The sequence below is a fragment of the Cygnus olor genome, chromosome 27, assembly GCF_009769625.2.
Source record: "Cygnus olor isolate bCygOlo1 chromosome 27, bCygOlo1.pri.v2, whole genome shotgun sequence".
NCBI classification, from domain to species: Eukaryota; Metazoa; Chordata; class Aves; order Anseriformes; family Anatidae; genus Cygnus; species Cygnus olor.
Window position 1 is genome coordinate 1,359,625 of NC_049195.1, and position 14,910 is coordinate 1,374,534.

Genomic DNA, 14,910 nt, shown 5'->3' on the forward strand with positions numbered 1-14,910 from the left:
CACACCCATGTGTTTAGGACAGACGGACACCCCAGACCCCCTATATTTAGGGCAGACAGACATCCTGAACCCACGTGTATAGGACAGAGACACCGCAGACACACGTATTTAGGACAGACGGGCACCCTGGACCCCCTATATTTAGGGCAGAGGGACACCCCAAGCCGCGTATTTAGGGCAGACTCCCCGAAGCCCCTATAATTAGGGCAGACGGACACCCTGAACCCACACGTTTAGGGCAGACGGACACCCCAAACCCCCTATATTTAGGACGGACGGACACCCCAGGCCCACACATTTAGGACAGACGGACACCCCAGGCCAGTTCCCGCCCCACCCCGCCAGCTGCACAGGCTGGGGGGCGGAGCCTCTCGCCCCGCCCGCGCATTTGCATAGGGGGCGTGGCCACCTCTGTTTGCATTTGGGGCGGGAAAGCGCTGCACCCAGACCTCCGCCCAGGGCCGGGGGGGCCCCTGGAGGCCCCGGTGCCAGCGGAGGCCCCTGTGGAGGGGGGGAAATCTGGGGGGACACGGGGACACCCGTCCTCTGGGGACGCAGGGGGGGTGCCCCGCTTTTCCTGACGCCCCCCCCCCCGCGGGTGCTGCAACTCTCGGAGGCTGGAAAGGAGCCCCGGGTGGTTCCTGGCGGGACCTGGCTCCCCGTCCCGCTTCTCGGCGCGTTCCTCCAGCTCCGAGATAACGCTCTGGGGGCGTGGCGTTATCTCCCGCGGAAACAGCCCCACCTAAACCCCCCCCCCCCCCAGGGGCTTCCAAGAGCCACGGTGCACCCCCCCGGGCCCTCAACACCAGACGCCGACAGCGGGTTTTGTAAAAAATGGTTTATTCCGTTCCATTTTTGTATAAAACACACGGGAGAAACCTAGCCAATCAACACACGAATCGCCGCACGTGACAAGGTAACTTTTTGTCAAACTTTGAACCTAAAGACCATACAAATGTTTGCTCCTGTCTACAGTCAATTGTCTATGCTCTTCCATCGAACTATTCCTTAAAAAAAAATTCCACATATCCCCGGCTTTCTTCTGTCCCGGTTACAGCACGACAGGGAGGACGCGGGCTGGTTACGACTCCTTTACGCGGTTTTCTGCTGTCCCTTCTTCCCGATCAGAGACTTGTGGATGTGGGGGATCACGCCTGCGGGGAGAACAACTCGTCACGACGTGCTTAGCCGCCGGGAATTTCCTCTTCCCTCCCGTCCTGCCATAAATCTGCTGTCCTGGAGGGGGAGGCAGCTCCCCCCGCGCTAAAGGACGCGGGGTTTGGGGGGAGAGAAGCTGAGCGCTGAGGCCCACGCTTCGGGAAGGAGCGAGGCTGCCCCAGCAGAAGCCTCTCAGAGAGGTGGTGCGAGGATCTCAGCAGATCGTGGACCCCGCCCGGCACGCAGCGGGGCAGGCACGCCGCTCGCCACGCACCTGGGAAAGCCCGGATGGGAAAAAAAAACAAAAAACCAATCCAACAGCCCGTGAGGAGCAGCAGCGAGGAAGCCCGGAGCTGAGGGGCGAGCTCTTAGTAGCTCCCCAGCGCCGCCCGTCGCTGCCAATTCCAGCCCAAAGCGACCGCGCTGGCTAAGCGGGCTGAATTCCGCCCCAAATCACCCTCCTGCCTCTCCGCACGGCCAGGGGAAGGAGCGGAGGAGCCCCGCGGCCCCGCTTACCTCCCCCAGCAATGGTGGCTTTGATGAGGGAGTCCAGCTCTTCGTCGCCGCGGATGGCGAGCTGCAAGTGCCGGGGAGTGATCCGCTTTACCTTGAGATCCTTCGAAGCGTTGCCTGCCAGCTCCAGCACCTGGCGAGAGACCAGCAGCGCCGTGAGCCTCGGGGAGGCTCAGAGGGGGCTCAGAGCACCTCCAAGGGCCAGGAGGAGCCGAAAGCTCTTCCCTCTTCCTGGAGCCGGCGGGCGTGCGGAGCACTGGCACCGCGCCCGCCCGTCCCCGTGTCACCAGAAGTTTTTCCAGAAAAATCTTCCCGATTTTTTTTTTCCCCTCCCCCCCCCCCGTTACAAACCCAGCGGGAACCCCAGCCGCCTTCCCAAAACTAAAATCAGCGCAACAGAAGAATTGACGGGGAATAAAAGCAGGACAAAACCCGACGGCTTGGGATTAAACGCCCTCACAGGTCGGCCGGCTCTCGGAAGGCGAGCGGCCGCCGCGTCCTCACCTCGGCAGTGAGGTACTCGAGGATGGCCGCGCTGTACACCGCGGCGGTGGCGCCCACCCGCCCGTGGCTCGTGGTGCGCGTCTTCAAGTGCCTGTGGATGCGGCCCACCGGGAACTGGAGAGGAAGCAACGGAGACGGGGTGAGCACCAGGTACTGGATCCCTGCCCCGTGTGCGTGCCGGTACCGGGCTGCACCAGGGCCACTTTCCCCCAGACCCCGCCCCGGGACAGAGTTCCTACACCGAGATAAATTTTAGCCCCCATTTAACGACGAGGAGCGCTGCGCGCAGGGGAGAGGGGCACAGAACTGGGTGAAAGGACCAGCAGAGCCCCCCCCACGCGCTCGCTATGGTACCCCACGACCCCCAAAGCCTTCCAGGCCAGCCCCGGGACGGATCCTTCCCGCTGAGAGCCGGGAACGAGCGCCCCCGCCCCGTGAGGGCCTCCCCACCCCGCCACAGCCAGGGCGGCGCTGGAAGAAACGACAACAGCGGCACCCCCCCGCCGTCGTTGTGATAAAACAGGGGAAAACAAAAAAGGGGCTGCGGCACCCCGCCCCTTGGACGCGGGAGGTTCGTTACCTCCGCGATGTTTCACAGCCCGGGACCGCGAGGCGGCCGCACGTTACCTGCAGCCCGGCTCTCTGGGAGCGGGACACCGCCTTGGCCTTGGCCTTGCCGCTGTCCTTGCCAGCTTTACCTCCAGCCTGCGGAGACAGAGCCCTCGTTAGTCCTGCCCCTGCGAGCGCGCTCGCTGACGAAGCCACCTCGGTTCTCGCCCCCCACCCCGGGATAATTTTCCGCGCTTGCTGCCGGGCCCGCTGCTTTCAGAGCGGCCCCGGGCACGTTTCCGCTACCAGGCGAGCGGAATTTTCACGTTTCCTGTTACCGCTAGTTCCATTCTTTTCCCAGAAGGCGGCAAACGGGGGAAAACCAGCAGAGAGCAGTTGTTGTTCCGCAGCAGCAGCTGGGAAAAATCTAGGATTTGGGGTCGGTTCCTGTCAGGCACGCAGCAGCACCTTTCTGAACGCCAGCATTCGCGGCTCAGCACTGCGCGTTTCCAGGGCGATCCCTTCTCCTTGGAGCTTCTCCCTGCCACAGGCGCCCTGCAAAGCCCCGAGCGCGGCTCTGGGAGCCAGGGGGTGAACGAGGAGGAACCGGCCACATGCGGGCAGCTCTCTCACATCCGCCTAAACAGGATCACGGGAGCGAGGCGCTAATTAAAGCCTGAAGTCGCTAATTTTGACGGGAAGAGCCTCCCGGAGGCTGTGAGGGGCGCAGGGGAGGCAATTTTTAGTTAAGGTGAGGGCAGGCCGGGCCGTCCTGACCCCAACGCCATCCCATTCTGAGAAAGGATGGGAGCAGGGCTGGCTGCAACCGAGCTGTGGCCAGCCAGCAGCCGCCCGCCCCGCTCTGCCAGAAGCGGCCACAGGATCCGGAGCGCCCCAGGAGACGAAGGTAACGCTAACTGGGCACGCAAATCCCCGCAACAAGGTGCTGCCTTACCACGGGAAAGGCTTCGCTGTGCGGCACACTCGAGGTCCGTGTCCCCGCGCAGCGAGGCCGGCGTCAGAGCAGCCCGGTTCCACCACCCCGCAGAGCGGCTCCCTTTGGGCTCCAGCACAGAGCACAGAGACGCACGCCAAGCTGCACGGGGAAGGTGTTTAATTTGGAAGCGGAGCGGTGCTGGGCGAGGTGGCGGAGCCGGGCCAGCTTCCTGCAGCGTGAAGCAGGAGGCCACGGCCGCTCCTCCCTGCTCAGGGAAAGCTGGCACCTGGCAAGCGCGCGGCGTTTTGGCAGCCGGCACCGAAACGGGGCTTCCTCGGGGAGCGGCCAGCTCCGGTTCCTTCGGGAGGGCAGCGAGAGCGAGATTCCTTACACCGAGGGAGCTCAGGGAGACCCGTGCGAAGCATTTTGAGGCGCCACACTTGAGGATCCCCTCGCTGGTGCGGCTCTGGGAACCCCGAGCAGGAAGCGGAGCTCCTCGTGTCGGTGCAAGGCCTCCAAACTTGGCGCAGAAGACTCAGGGAAGGATATTTTCGGCTGGACTTCTCTTTCCTGGCGAGGCAGCTTTGGAAAAGAGCACTGGGTGCTCGCACTGCGAGCTTTTATTGGCCAGCGTCGCGACTTCCCTGTCGGGTCCCCCAGCTGGCAGCTTCCTGCTCGCTCATTATTCGAGCAGGAGGGGAAGGGGTCGGACACGAGGGGCCACGAGTCCCGAGCTGTCCCCATCCCGGGGAGGAGAAGCCTCGCGCCAGCTGCCCACCATCGCAGCTCATCGCAGCCTTCCTCCTGAGCCCGGGGATTTCTTCCTCTGCTCAGGAAGCGAGGCCGGAGGAGGCTGGCAGGTTACGCTGCCTGGCACGCACTGTCCAGAAAATCCCAGGCATTAACACCTGCGGTGCGTTCGGCTTTCACTTGAGTCCCTCACCCCAAGCAAACCAGGTCGAGCTGGCAGCCCCTGCCCATCTGGGGGGAACACGCTGGCCATCGACATCCCTGAACCCTGGAGTTTTCCTGAGGAAAAGCTCCGCGGAAGGCCGCAGCACTCATCACCCAGCGCAGGAGCAAAGTGGGGAACGCAGCCTCGCTAGTTTACTAGCAGAGAACCAGATTAATTAAATCTATCACCACTGCCTTTCTCTTCAGAGGAGTCAGGACCCGTTAAATCCAGGACGAGCCCTGGCCCCAGCAGCTTCACTCCCCCAGCGAGCAGGGGGAGGGTACACAGGTCCCTGTCGCCCCAGGGAGCCACTCGCTGGGAGCCCCCACGCACCTCGCTCTGTTTCTGAGGCAGCAGGGAGCTGCTGCCATCCCTTCTACAAACGTGTGCCTCCACGGTTGCGTTTTCAAGGAGAAAAACAAACTTTGGCTGCCGTTCTCAGCTTGGTTTCGCAGCACCACCGGTGGTGTTTACTGACAGCGCCCGTGTGACACCCGGCCCCACAGCTCTCCCTGCCGATGCCGCACTGAGCCGTTCTCAGAGCACGTTCCCCTACCTAAACTTGCCAAAAGAACAAGCTTCTCGTCCGCAGCCACCGGTTACAGGGCGCCCAGCAGCGCAGGGAGGCGAGGGTTGCATAATTTCACCCGGCACTTCCAGCTCAGCCAGCGCAGGCTCCTCCTTAGCCTAAGCCGCTCACTCTAAGTTACAGACCCCGGCACCGAGAGGCGGAAAGGGAGGAAAAAAAAAACCCAGGTTGGCAACCTCCAGCCCGGAGCTGCCACCCCTGCGTGTGCTTCGGGAAGAGCCAAAACCCTGACGCCCAGCGCGAGCTCCGGCAGCCGGGCCCTAACCCGGCAGCAGCACGGCCCCACGGGGAGTAAACAAGCACCGGGAGCAGCAGAAGCGGGACCTTCCCCACGAGTTTCAGGTGCCGCAGGGGGTTAAACCCCCGGCTGCCTTCCCCAACCCTCCCCGCCCCCCCCTCAGGAAGCCCCCGCGGAGAACGAAGGAGCCCAAACCCCGGCAACCAGCGGGGGCGGCAGGGCCGGGGCTGCCCCGTTCACCCCCCGGTGTGACGCGGCCCCGGGGGAGCCCGGGGGCACCGCGCGGGGCCTCTTCACGGGACCGCGGGGGGCTGGGAGCTGCCAGGAACCCGTGCGGTACCACGGGGCAGGCCGCCGCCGGGCCGGCGTCCCCGCGACTCCAACCGGGAGGGGACCGGGGGCGCTGCGAGCGACAACGGGACCGGGGACAGAGCCCGGAGGTCGTGACAGGGCCCGGGGCCTCCTGACAGGGCCGGGGCCCCCCGACAAGGCCCGGCCCCGGCCCCGGCCCCGGCCCCGGTCCCCCCGCGGCTCCTCCCCGGTCCACCCCCCGCCACCCCCGGGCCCACCGGAACGTCCCCGGGTCCCCCGGGAACGGGCCGAGCCCGGGGGCCGCCGTCGCCCCTCACCATGGTGCCGCCGCCCGAGTCCGCGCTGGAGCCGCCTCAGGAGCCGCCAGACAATGACCCGCCCGAGCGCGACGCCCGCCGCCGAGACCCCCGCAGCCAATCACGGCGCGCCGTGCTTATTTGAACGGCCCGCTCGGACCAATCGGCGAGCGGCTTCTTGCTACCCCCTCCCGACCAGCTCCCTCCGCTGGCCCCGCCCCTCGACCCGTTTAACGGCCGGTGGGGTTTTTTTTTTTTTAGCTTTGCACACGGCACGCAGGGCTGAGGGGAGGGGGCGGCGCGGGGGAGTGACGTGTCGGAGAGCCAATAGGAAGAGCCGATCCCGCTGAGGGAGGCGGGGTTGGGAGGATAGACATGCGGCGGAGCCAATGGGAGGGGAGAGGAGGCTTTCCCGCCCATTCTCTCTCCCCGCCCCCCGGGTTGTTTGTTTGGGGGGGGGGGGAGGGGGCGGCTGCGGGGCCCTGAGGGGAACCGGGGACGGGAACCGGGCAGCGGGGGCGGCCTCTGGAGGGCCCCGGTCGTGATCCAGGCCCCGTGGCCGTCGTCTGTCCGCCCGCCCGTCCCCTTGAGGGGCCCCAGCGCCGCCCCCGTGAGGAGAGGCCGCGGCTCCCAGCCCGGCCTGAGGGGAATTCACCCCCGGGACGCCGAGGGGGCGCCCTTGTGTGGTGTTTTTTTATTTTTTTTCGCAGGAAATTCCCCCAGTAAAAGCCGGTGATGCCCTAAAGGGGAGCACGGTGGGGCTGGGGTGGCCCCGGTGCCCCCCCCCCCCCGGTGCGGGTTTCGGTCGGGGCTGGGGTGCTGAGGGGCGGCTTTTCGCCCAGGGGGCTCAGAGGGGAAGGTCGCTGCTAACGGCCGGGATCAGTGCGGAAAAAGCCCCAAAATTCCTCCCGGGAGCCGCTGCAGGTCGTTGGGGTGGCTGTGATGGTAGGGGGGGAAAAAAGACTTCCCTGTTCCGTTGCGAAGCCAAGCTCCGGGCACGCACCGAGAGCCAGGGAGGGGAATTTTGTGGGGAAATTTGGATTTTAGCGAGCAGGACTTGGGATCGCGTGAAAGCTGCGTCGGGAGCGCAGCACAGGCCCCTGTGCAGAGGAGCTCTGCGTCGGGCTGGCTGTGGCTGTGAATTCTCCAAACGGGAAAAAAGAAAAATGGAAAGAGGCAAAAATCCCCCATGGAAAGAGCTGCGGAGCCGGACCTGCCCTCACGAGAGGGGGCGCCCCGGCTGCCTCCCCAGGATGTGCAGGACGGACACTGCCAGGGAGGATGGGGGAGAGGTAGGGGAGCCTGGGCCGGGGAGGAGGAGGAGGAATAGGAGAAGGAGAGGCCCCCTTATGCCTCAGTTCCCCCCCCCCCCCCCAAGCACTAAGCATCATGCCTCTTAATGCACCCACAGCATTTTTGGGGTGCGTGGGGGGGGCTCAGCAGCGGATCTGCCCCCCCCCCCCAACCCCACTGCCTGCACCTGCCCCGCAGACAACAACTGCTGCCGGCGCCTGCGGCCCCCACAGCTGTCCCTGGGGCTCGCCACAGCCCCCCGCAGCCTCCCCCGGCCCCCACCGGAGCAGCTGGCACCCGGGGGGGGGGGGACGCCACCGCTTCCTTTTTACGAGGCACCAGCACGGATCCGGCTCTGTGGACGGGGTCACGCCAGGTCCCCGAGCCCGGGGGGCTGCGTGCGGCGGTGGCGGCGGCGGTGACGGCCGCGGCTCTCAGTGCGCAGGCGGCTGCTGCCCGTGTCCTCAGATGAGCCCGCGCCCGCAGGGAGCCGCAGAGCTAAATGCGGCGCGGGCTGCGGCGCCTGCGTCACCGTGCGCGGGCCCGGCGTGGGCTGCAGCGCTGCTGGGGTGGGGGTGGGGGGGCGAAAACGGAGGGGGGGGGGGGGAGCACAGCCGTGGGCACCCGCACGTGCCACACGTATGCACCAAGCTTTGCGCCAAACCCTTTTTGCCCTCCCCCTCCCTCGACGGGGGCGATTCCTCGCACTTGCGCCCGCCAGCTGCACGCGATGCGCCTAACCCCCCCCCGCAGCCCACCCCAGCTGTCCCCACGCCTCGGGGGGGGGGGCCCCCCAAGGGGCTGCGCTGCCCCCAGAGCCCAGCTCGGGGACGAGGCGGCCGTCGGGGCGCTTCCGCTGGCACCAGGCACCCCACAGCAATCAGGAGCCCCTCACTCCCACCCCCAACCCCCCCCCCCCCAAAAGAGCGAGACGGAGGCCGGGTGGGTTTTTTTCATTCACTTTTCCGCATACTTTTTATTTGTTACAAACATACAATTCTTTAAATATAGACTGTAAAACTCCATTTGCAAAAATCTGCTACGGTAAGGAGTGCTCGCTAGCATGAGGAGTTCGTCACGTCGGGCGTCATCTTTGCTAGTGGTAAATCCAGGACCTGCCTTCGGCAACCGCCGGCCGCTCCCCGGCGCCTCCCGAAGCCGCCCCGCCGGCCGCAGAGGAAGGGAATGAGAATCGGCCCCGCTGCCGTGGGAGAGGGGGACGGGGCCCCTCCGGGCGCCGGCAGCCCCGCGCTGGGCCGCGTAAAGTGCATGGTTTGCTTTATTTTTTTTTTCTTTCATTAAAAAAATAAGAGGAATAAAACTTTCTTCTTTCGTCAAGGTACTTCGGGGTGAACGTTTTGGTCTCTCAGCAGATATTGCGGAAGCCAGGCCCGGCCCTGGCGCCTCTCCCTCTCTCTCTCCCTCTTTCTCTCTCTCCCCCGCTTTCTGCCTCCAGCTCTTGCGGAGTATCTGCCTCGCCCGCCCTGCGCCGACGTTCCACCTCCTCAGCTCTGCCCTGGGCGCGGGATGACCGCGTGCCGGGGACGAGAGCGCTCACCGTTCACCGCGCCGCGTGCAGGACAGACCCGCGCTCGTCCCCTCCGGCGGCCTCGTGCCTCCACGCCGCATTTTCGAGGCCGGTAACGCGCGGCCTCGAGCCTCGCGGCCGCCAGCGTCACCGCCAGCTCCCCGAACCGCGCTGCCCCGGGCGCGGGGAGAGCTCGGCGGGGGCCGCGAGCCCGCCGGCCTCTGTCGCCCTCTCTCCCGGCTCTCCGCGCGCCCGCTCCCGTCCGTCCCAGCGGGTGCCTTCCCGAGCGCCGCTCCCCAGCGGGGCAGAAGCCGGACGGGAGGTCCCGGCGCGCGCCGGGAGCTTACGCCAACACAAACCCCGAGCTCGCACACCGCGCTGCCTGACCGAGCCATCCGGCTCCGGGAGGAAGACGAGGGAGCCTTCCTCCCACAGCCTCGTCCTCGCGGCACGCCTCGCGCTCCCGTTGGAACCCCGCACGCCTTTCCCGTCGGGAAACCGCTCCCGGCCCCGCGGCGCGAGCCGAGGCCACGCTCCTCGGGCGAATATCTGCTGAGAGATTCCTTTGTGCATCGGCTGAAGTACCGTCATCACTCGCTCACGGTTCTTTTTTTTTTTTTTTTTTTTTTTTGCTTTTTTCTTTTTTTTTTTCTTTTCTAAAAGAGAAGTTGGCGAGGCTCTCGCCAACGAGAGGAACCGCCCCTCCCCGGAGAGCGGAGCAGCTCGGCGGCTCGCTCGCTCCCGTCCTCGCGAGTCATCCGAGGGCCGCTCGATGAGGGGATCGCGGCCGCCAGCCTCGTGCGCCCGTCGCCCTGTGCGGCCGGGAGTGTGGCGGGGACGCTCCGTGGTTTTTCCTTTTCTCTCAGGAGGGAGCGGGGAAATTGAAGCAGTTTTGACTTTAGTGGAGCCGCGGGGTTGGTTTTTTGTTTTTTTGGGGGGGGGTGATCCCCACAGGGACCCCTCTGCGGCCGCCTCGGGCTCCGGGCGATCGGCCCAGACGTCTCGGGTATTTACACGAAGTTTTTTTTTGGGGTGCTATACAAGATTTACATTGCCTTTTGTACAGCAGATGCTCTGATAGAGTTGCGCTCTCAAACCGTCCCTTCTGGGGCAACAGAAATCTGGAAGCTCCACCAATTTGGGATTTCCCCCTTCCGGAAAAAAAAATAATAAAATAATACAAACAACGTTTTGCCCGTTTTCTACCGAATCCAAACCGTAAAGAAAAAAGAAACAAACCCCAGCCCCCTGTGCGCACCCCTACGGGTGCGTGTGTCCGTACGAACGGCCGAACCGCCCGACCCGCCGCGCGCCGCCTCCGCCACGGGGACGATTTCGGGAGCGAGCTCCCGGAGCACGAAGCGGCCGCCGAAGCCCACCACGAGGAGCGCCTCCTCGCCCGCCCGCCTCTCCGAATCGCTCTGGCCGGCTGCTGGCAGGGTTAAAAAAAAAAAAAAAAAAAAACTGATTTTTGTTAATCATTTTGTTTTTCCTTTTTTTTTTTCTTTTTTTTTTTTTTTGCTGCGAGATTTCTTCCCCCGACGCGCTCTGCTCTTCTCACCTGTGTGCTGGAAGGTCAAATGGAGCTGCGGAAGGTTTCTGTACATAGATACATCGCTCGGCCGGCCTGGCGCCGGCAGGAGAAAGGTTTCCGGTTGCCAAAGCGAACGCCGTCTGCGGCGGTGGGTTGGACATTTTTTTTTTTTTTGGCGTACGTGATATTTGCCTCTTGCCTCTTCCACGTGTTTCCTAGGCAGCTATCGACAGCGTAGCCGGGCCCGCGAAGCCCGCGCCGCTACCACAGAGTAGAAAGGTAAGGCTAGTTACTGCAATTTCAGCCAAAAAAAAAAAAAAAAAAAGAAAGAAAGAAAGAATATATATATTTATATATATATATATATAATCCTCTTCAAAAGGAGAGGTACCGCCTGCATCTTTGCAAGAACCAAACTGGCTCACAGCAGCTGAGCAACAGAAAGTCCATCACCACCGAAGCGAGGGAACGAGATGCTGGTCTGCGCGCGGAGCCGGCGTCCTGGGCGGCGAGCGGGGCCGTGGCCGCCTCCGGCCTCCTCCTCCTCCTCCTCGCCGCCGGCCCGCGGCGCTGCGTTCTCCGCGGCAAAGAACTGAACGCGTGTGAACAAAACACATCGGTAAATACAGCAGGACATTACTGGAAACAGCTGCCTTACAGTACAAAATACAGTACAAGTGTACGGATGTGATTCGGACATCGAGAAATACTATTGCTCCCGTTATGATTTAGGAAACCGAGTTCTTTGCGACGGAGAAGAATTAAAAACAGGAAAAACGGAAGGAAAAGAAAAAAGTTCTCGTTAAAAATCCCTTAAAAAGACCCACGGACAACGGGAGGGCGGGATCGGGCGGCGAGAGGCGACGGCGGTGGCTGGCGGGCGGCCGCGCGGGGCCGTCCCCGTGGCTCGGGGCGGGGGACGGAGCCGATCCCCCCGTCGGGCCGCGCGGGGAGTCGCCGTGGGCCGTTCCTCGCCTTCCAATAAATACGGAGCGAACAGAGAGCGCGGAGAGGGGGACGCCAGCAGAAGGGATCGCCACAATAAATTAACAAGGCAGCTCAGAGGGCAGGCATGCACAGTTTCCAAAAAATAAAAATCATGAGAGGAAAAAAATTAAAAAGTCCTAGAGACTCTAGAAGGTGTCACACAGTAATACCTGAAACTTTGGAATGAACAGCGGGCTCCCCATTCAGTTCAAAGTTACTAGGATAACGTGGCTAAAAAAATACCTTTCTGGAGGGGCAGGACTGACCCGATTAGCTAAAAAAAAAAGACCATTTGAGAGTGAAAATCCATTTAATAACAGAGGTGATCGCTGAAAGGACCCCACTTTGATTCCGGAGCAGCTGGACGAGTCGTTGGCAGGAGCCAGTCTCTGGTGAAACGGCGAGGTGGTAAAAAAAAGAGGGAAAAAAAAGAGGGAAAAAAAAAAATCCAACGCCCCGGCCGCCGGGGTGTGCGGTCCCAGCGCTCGTCGGAGCTCCCACAGGTTGCGTCGCGCTAACGAGCCGGCCGGCGCCGGCCCCGCCGTTCACACGGCGTGAGGTACTGAGGAAACGCATCGAGTTCGTGTTAAAAAGCCGCGGGCGAAGACGCGCGGGTTGGGTTTTCTGCACCTGAGGTCGCCGGCGTCGCGCGGGCGCGTGCCCGCCGAGGCCTCCAAGTCCCCCGCGCGCGCGTGCGCGGCCGCCGCTCCTCCGCGCTCTCTCCCGGCCGAGCCAGGGCTTGAAAAAACCATCCGACGGCGGCGGCCCCGCTCGCGGCCGCCCGGGTAATCCTGCCTGGCCTTCCCGCTGCCAACCCGGCGCTCGCTCGAGCCCACCTTATTTGGAGAGGAGGGGAAGATCTCCAGCGAGCAGCAGCCGATCCGTCGAGCTTGCCTTGTGCTTTGTGCCTGCTTTTTCTCTAGCCTACCTCTCTTTGCAACCCCCATGTTAAAAAGAAGGGAGGAGGAAAAAAAATAATAATAATAATTGTCAAAAAAATCAAAACAAGAGAAGTGTTCCTTTATCTTCAGAAACCTGCCAGCTTTTCACTAGCTCAGTTACGGGTTCCAGTTCAGGCGCCTGGAGTTTTAACAGTTCGCATCCCAAAAACCAAAACGATTCTGTAAAGGGGGAGAGGAAAAAAAAAAGAAAAAGAAAAAAAGAAGAAGAAAAAAAACAGACAATGGACGTTGGTCCAGAGACGGCCCCCCCACATCGCATCTCGCTGCCGAAAGCTCGCCGGCTCCTTCGCTCCCCCCCGGCCCGGGCGGCGGTGACGGCTCCGGCGTGCGGCGGCTCCCCGGGGGGCGCCGGGATGCTGGTTTCGGTGGTGGCGGGGGGCACGACGCCGACACGGACAGAGGGGGTCGGGACGGGACGGGAGAGGAGAGAGGATCCGGGCGCCCCCGGCCCCAAAAAGCGCGGAGTCCTCGGGCTGAAGCAGGCGGGGGGTGGGGGATGAAAGGTGGGGGGGGGGGGGGGGGGGGTCCGGGCGCTCGTCCCGGCGGCGGCGGCGCGGGTCGGGGCGTGCGCGGAGGAGGGAGGGACGCGGTCGGTGGCTGCGGTCGGGCCGGTTTCTCTCTCCTCTCTCCGGCGGCGGAGCCGGGGGCCAGGGAGGGGGACTTGGAGGCGGGGGCGGGCTCGGGGCCCCCTTCTCCCCGTCGCGGCGAGGAGGGGAAGGGGGGTCCGGGGAGGACAGGGAGGGAAGAGGAGGGGGGAGGCCGGCGGGCGCTGGCGACGGGGGCTCAGTCGTCGTCCACGTCGTCGCCGTCGGAGTCGTCGCCAGCGCCGCTGCCGCTGCCGGGACCAGGGGGCCCGGCGCGGCGGTCGTAGAGCTTGTCCCGCTGGCGCTCCTGGATGTCGCGCATCTCCTCGGCGTAGCGGCAGAAGGCGCCGCCGAACTTGGCCCAGGCCTTGTAGGGGACGGTGATGGCGTTGCGGTAGGACGGCTTCACCTCGCTCACCCGCAGGAAGACGCCGTACTTGTTGCAGCCCACGTCGAAGAAGAAGCGCTTGGAGTCCACGGTGATGGAGGTGCCCTCGGGCAGCTCCCCGTAGAGCCCCCCGCCGCCCGGCCCGCCGCCCCCGGGGCCGCCCAGCTCGTCCTCCTCGCCCCCGTAGTCGTCGATCAGCTTGGCCAGGGCGTCGCGGAACTCGATCAGGCCCTGGGCGGGCAGCGCGATGGTCTGCCCGCTCTGCAGCCCGGGGGGGCCGCCGGGAAAGCCCCCGGGCCCGCCGGGGCCGCGGTTGACGGTCTGGCGGATGCGGAGGAAGCGCCCGCGCTGGTTCTCCTTCAGGTCCAGGTAGTACTTGCGGTTCTCCCGCACCAGGAACTCGCTCTTGAGGGCCCGCCGTGGCCCGGGCCCGCTCCCCTCGTCGCCGCCGGGGCCGGCGGCCTGCGCCAGCTGCTCGGGGCTGGAGGGCCCCAGCTGGGCGTAGTGCTCGATGAAGTCGCCCAGGTAGTCGCGGAACTCGGCGGCCACGGCCATGGAGAGCGTGAGGCGGCTCTTGGAGCCCCCGGCGCCCACCTCGGCGATCTTGAGGAAGCGCCCCTTGGCGTTCTGCTTCACGTCCAGGTAGAAGCGCTTGTTCTGGATGTCCAGCCGCTTCGACGCCAGCTCCTGCGTCTCCTGCTCGGGGCCGGCCCCGCCGCCGCCCCCGCCGCCGGCCCCGCTCCCTCCTCCGCCTCCTCCCCGGGGCGCCGCGAAGCCTCCGCCGCCTCCCCCCCCGCCGCTGCCGCTGCCGCCGCGCTCGCTGCCGCTGTCGCCGTCCGCCATCTTGCCCGCCCGCCCCGCGCCGGCCCTTCCGCGCGCGCCGCCCGCCCCGCTTCCGGCGCGCGGCCCCGCCCCTCTGCGACAGGGGTGACGTCACCGCCGCACTCCGCCGCGCCTCACGTGCTACCGGGGGGGGCGGGGGGAGGGGGGGAGCGGCTCCGCCCGCCGCGTCCCCGCGCGCCCTCTGCCGCCGGGAGGCCCCGCCCCCCGCGCGTGGCCCCGCCCTCGCCCCGCCCCTAAACCCCGGCGTGACGTCACCGCCCCCGTCCCGCCCCCTCCGCGCTGTCAATCACGCCCGCCGGCAGCTCCCATTGGAGGAGGCGCCGCGGAGGCCCCGCGCTGCCTCAAAGCGGGGCGGCCTGACGTCATCAGCGGCGCGCGTGACGTCACGGGCAGGGAGCACAGCGCGGGGGGGAGCCCGCCTGGGAGCCCCTGGGCCTGCATCGGCCGCACCCTTGGGTGCCCGAACCCGGCCTCTGCAGCCCCGGAGGCCGGGGGGAGGCCCCGCAGGCAGGGGCTGCACAGCGCCGGGAGCAGCGGGGCCGCAGCGAGCCCCTGGCAGGGGGCGCTGGGTGGAGGCCCCCGGGACTCCCGCGGGGATGAGGCCGCCCCGGTGCTGCCCCGCGGCTCCACCCCGCCCTGGGCCCCTGCCGGAGGCTGGGAGGAGCGGCACGGGCCTGGGGGACAGCGCGGTGACCTCCGTGGAGGACAGGGCGGCCTCACCTCCGTCCTCCCTGGGAAGG

General features: G+C 65.2%; 2 protein-coding genes across 2 annotated transcripts; both read right to left on the reverse strand.

The window, feature by feature from the left end:
* Positions 1–823: 823 nt before the first annotated feature.
* LOC121060560 (histone H2A.V) lies at positions 824–6,222 on the reverse strand. The gene is made up of 5 exons (XM_040538465.1): positions 6,073–6,222; positions 2,803–2,880; positions 2,176–2,289; positions 1,675–1,804; positions 824–1,154 (listed from the first exon to the last, which is right to left on the reverse strand). The coding sequence occupies exons 1-5, from the start codon at positions 6,073–6,075 to the stop codon at positions 1,093–1,095; spliced, it is 387 nt and encodes a 128-aa protein (XP_040394399.1). The 5' UTR covers positions 6,076–6,222; the 3' UTR covers positions 824–1,092.
* Positions 6,223–11,689: 5,467 nt separating this feature from the next.
* On the reverse strand, positions 11,690–14,170 carry PURB (purine rich element binding protein B). The gene has a single exon (XM_040538425.1). It carries the CDS (start codon positions 14,168–14,170, stop codon positions 13,139–13,141), a length of 1,032 nt encoding a protein of 343 aa, XP_040394359.1. The 3' UTR covers positions 11,690–13,138.
* Between the last annotated feature and the right edge of the window lie 740 nt (positions 14,171–14,910).

Bases quoted from the DNA above. Each gene is read 5' to 3' on its own strand.
- PURB (XM_040538425.1), bottom strand. From the start codon at position 14,170: ATGGCGGACGGCGACAGCGGCAGCGAGCGCGGCGGCAGCGGCAGCGGC.
- LOC121060560 (XM_040538465.1), bottom strand. The intron at 1,805-2,175 runs GTGAGGACGCGG...GTCTCTCGCCAG, and splicing joins TCGAGTACCTCACTGCCGAG to GTGCTGGAGCTGGCAGGCAA. The intron at 1,155-1,674 runs GTAAGCGGGGCC...TTCTCCCCGCAG, and splicing joins AGCCACCATTGCTGGGGGAG to GCGTGATCCCCCACATCCAC.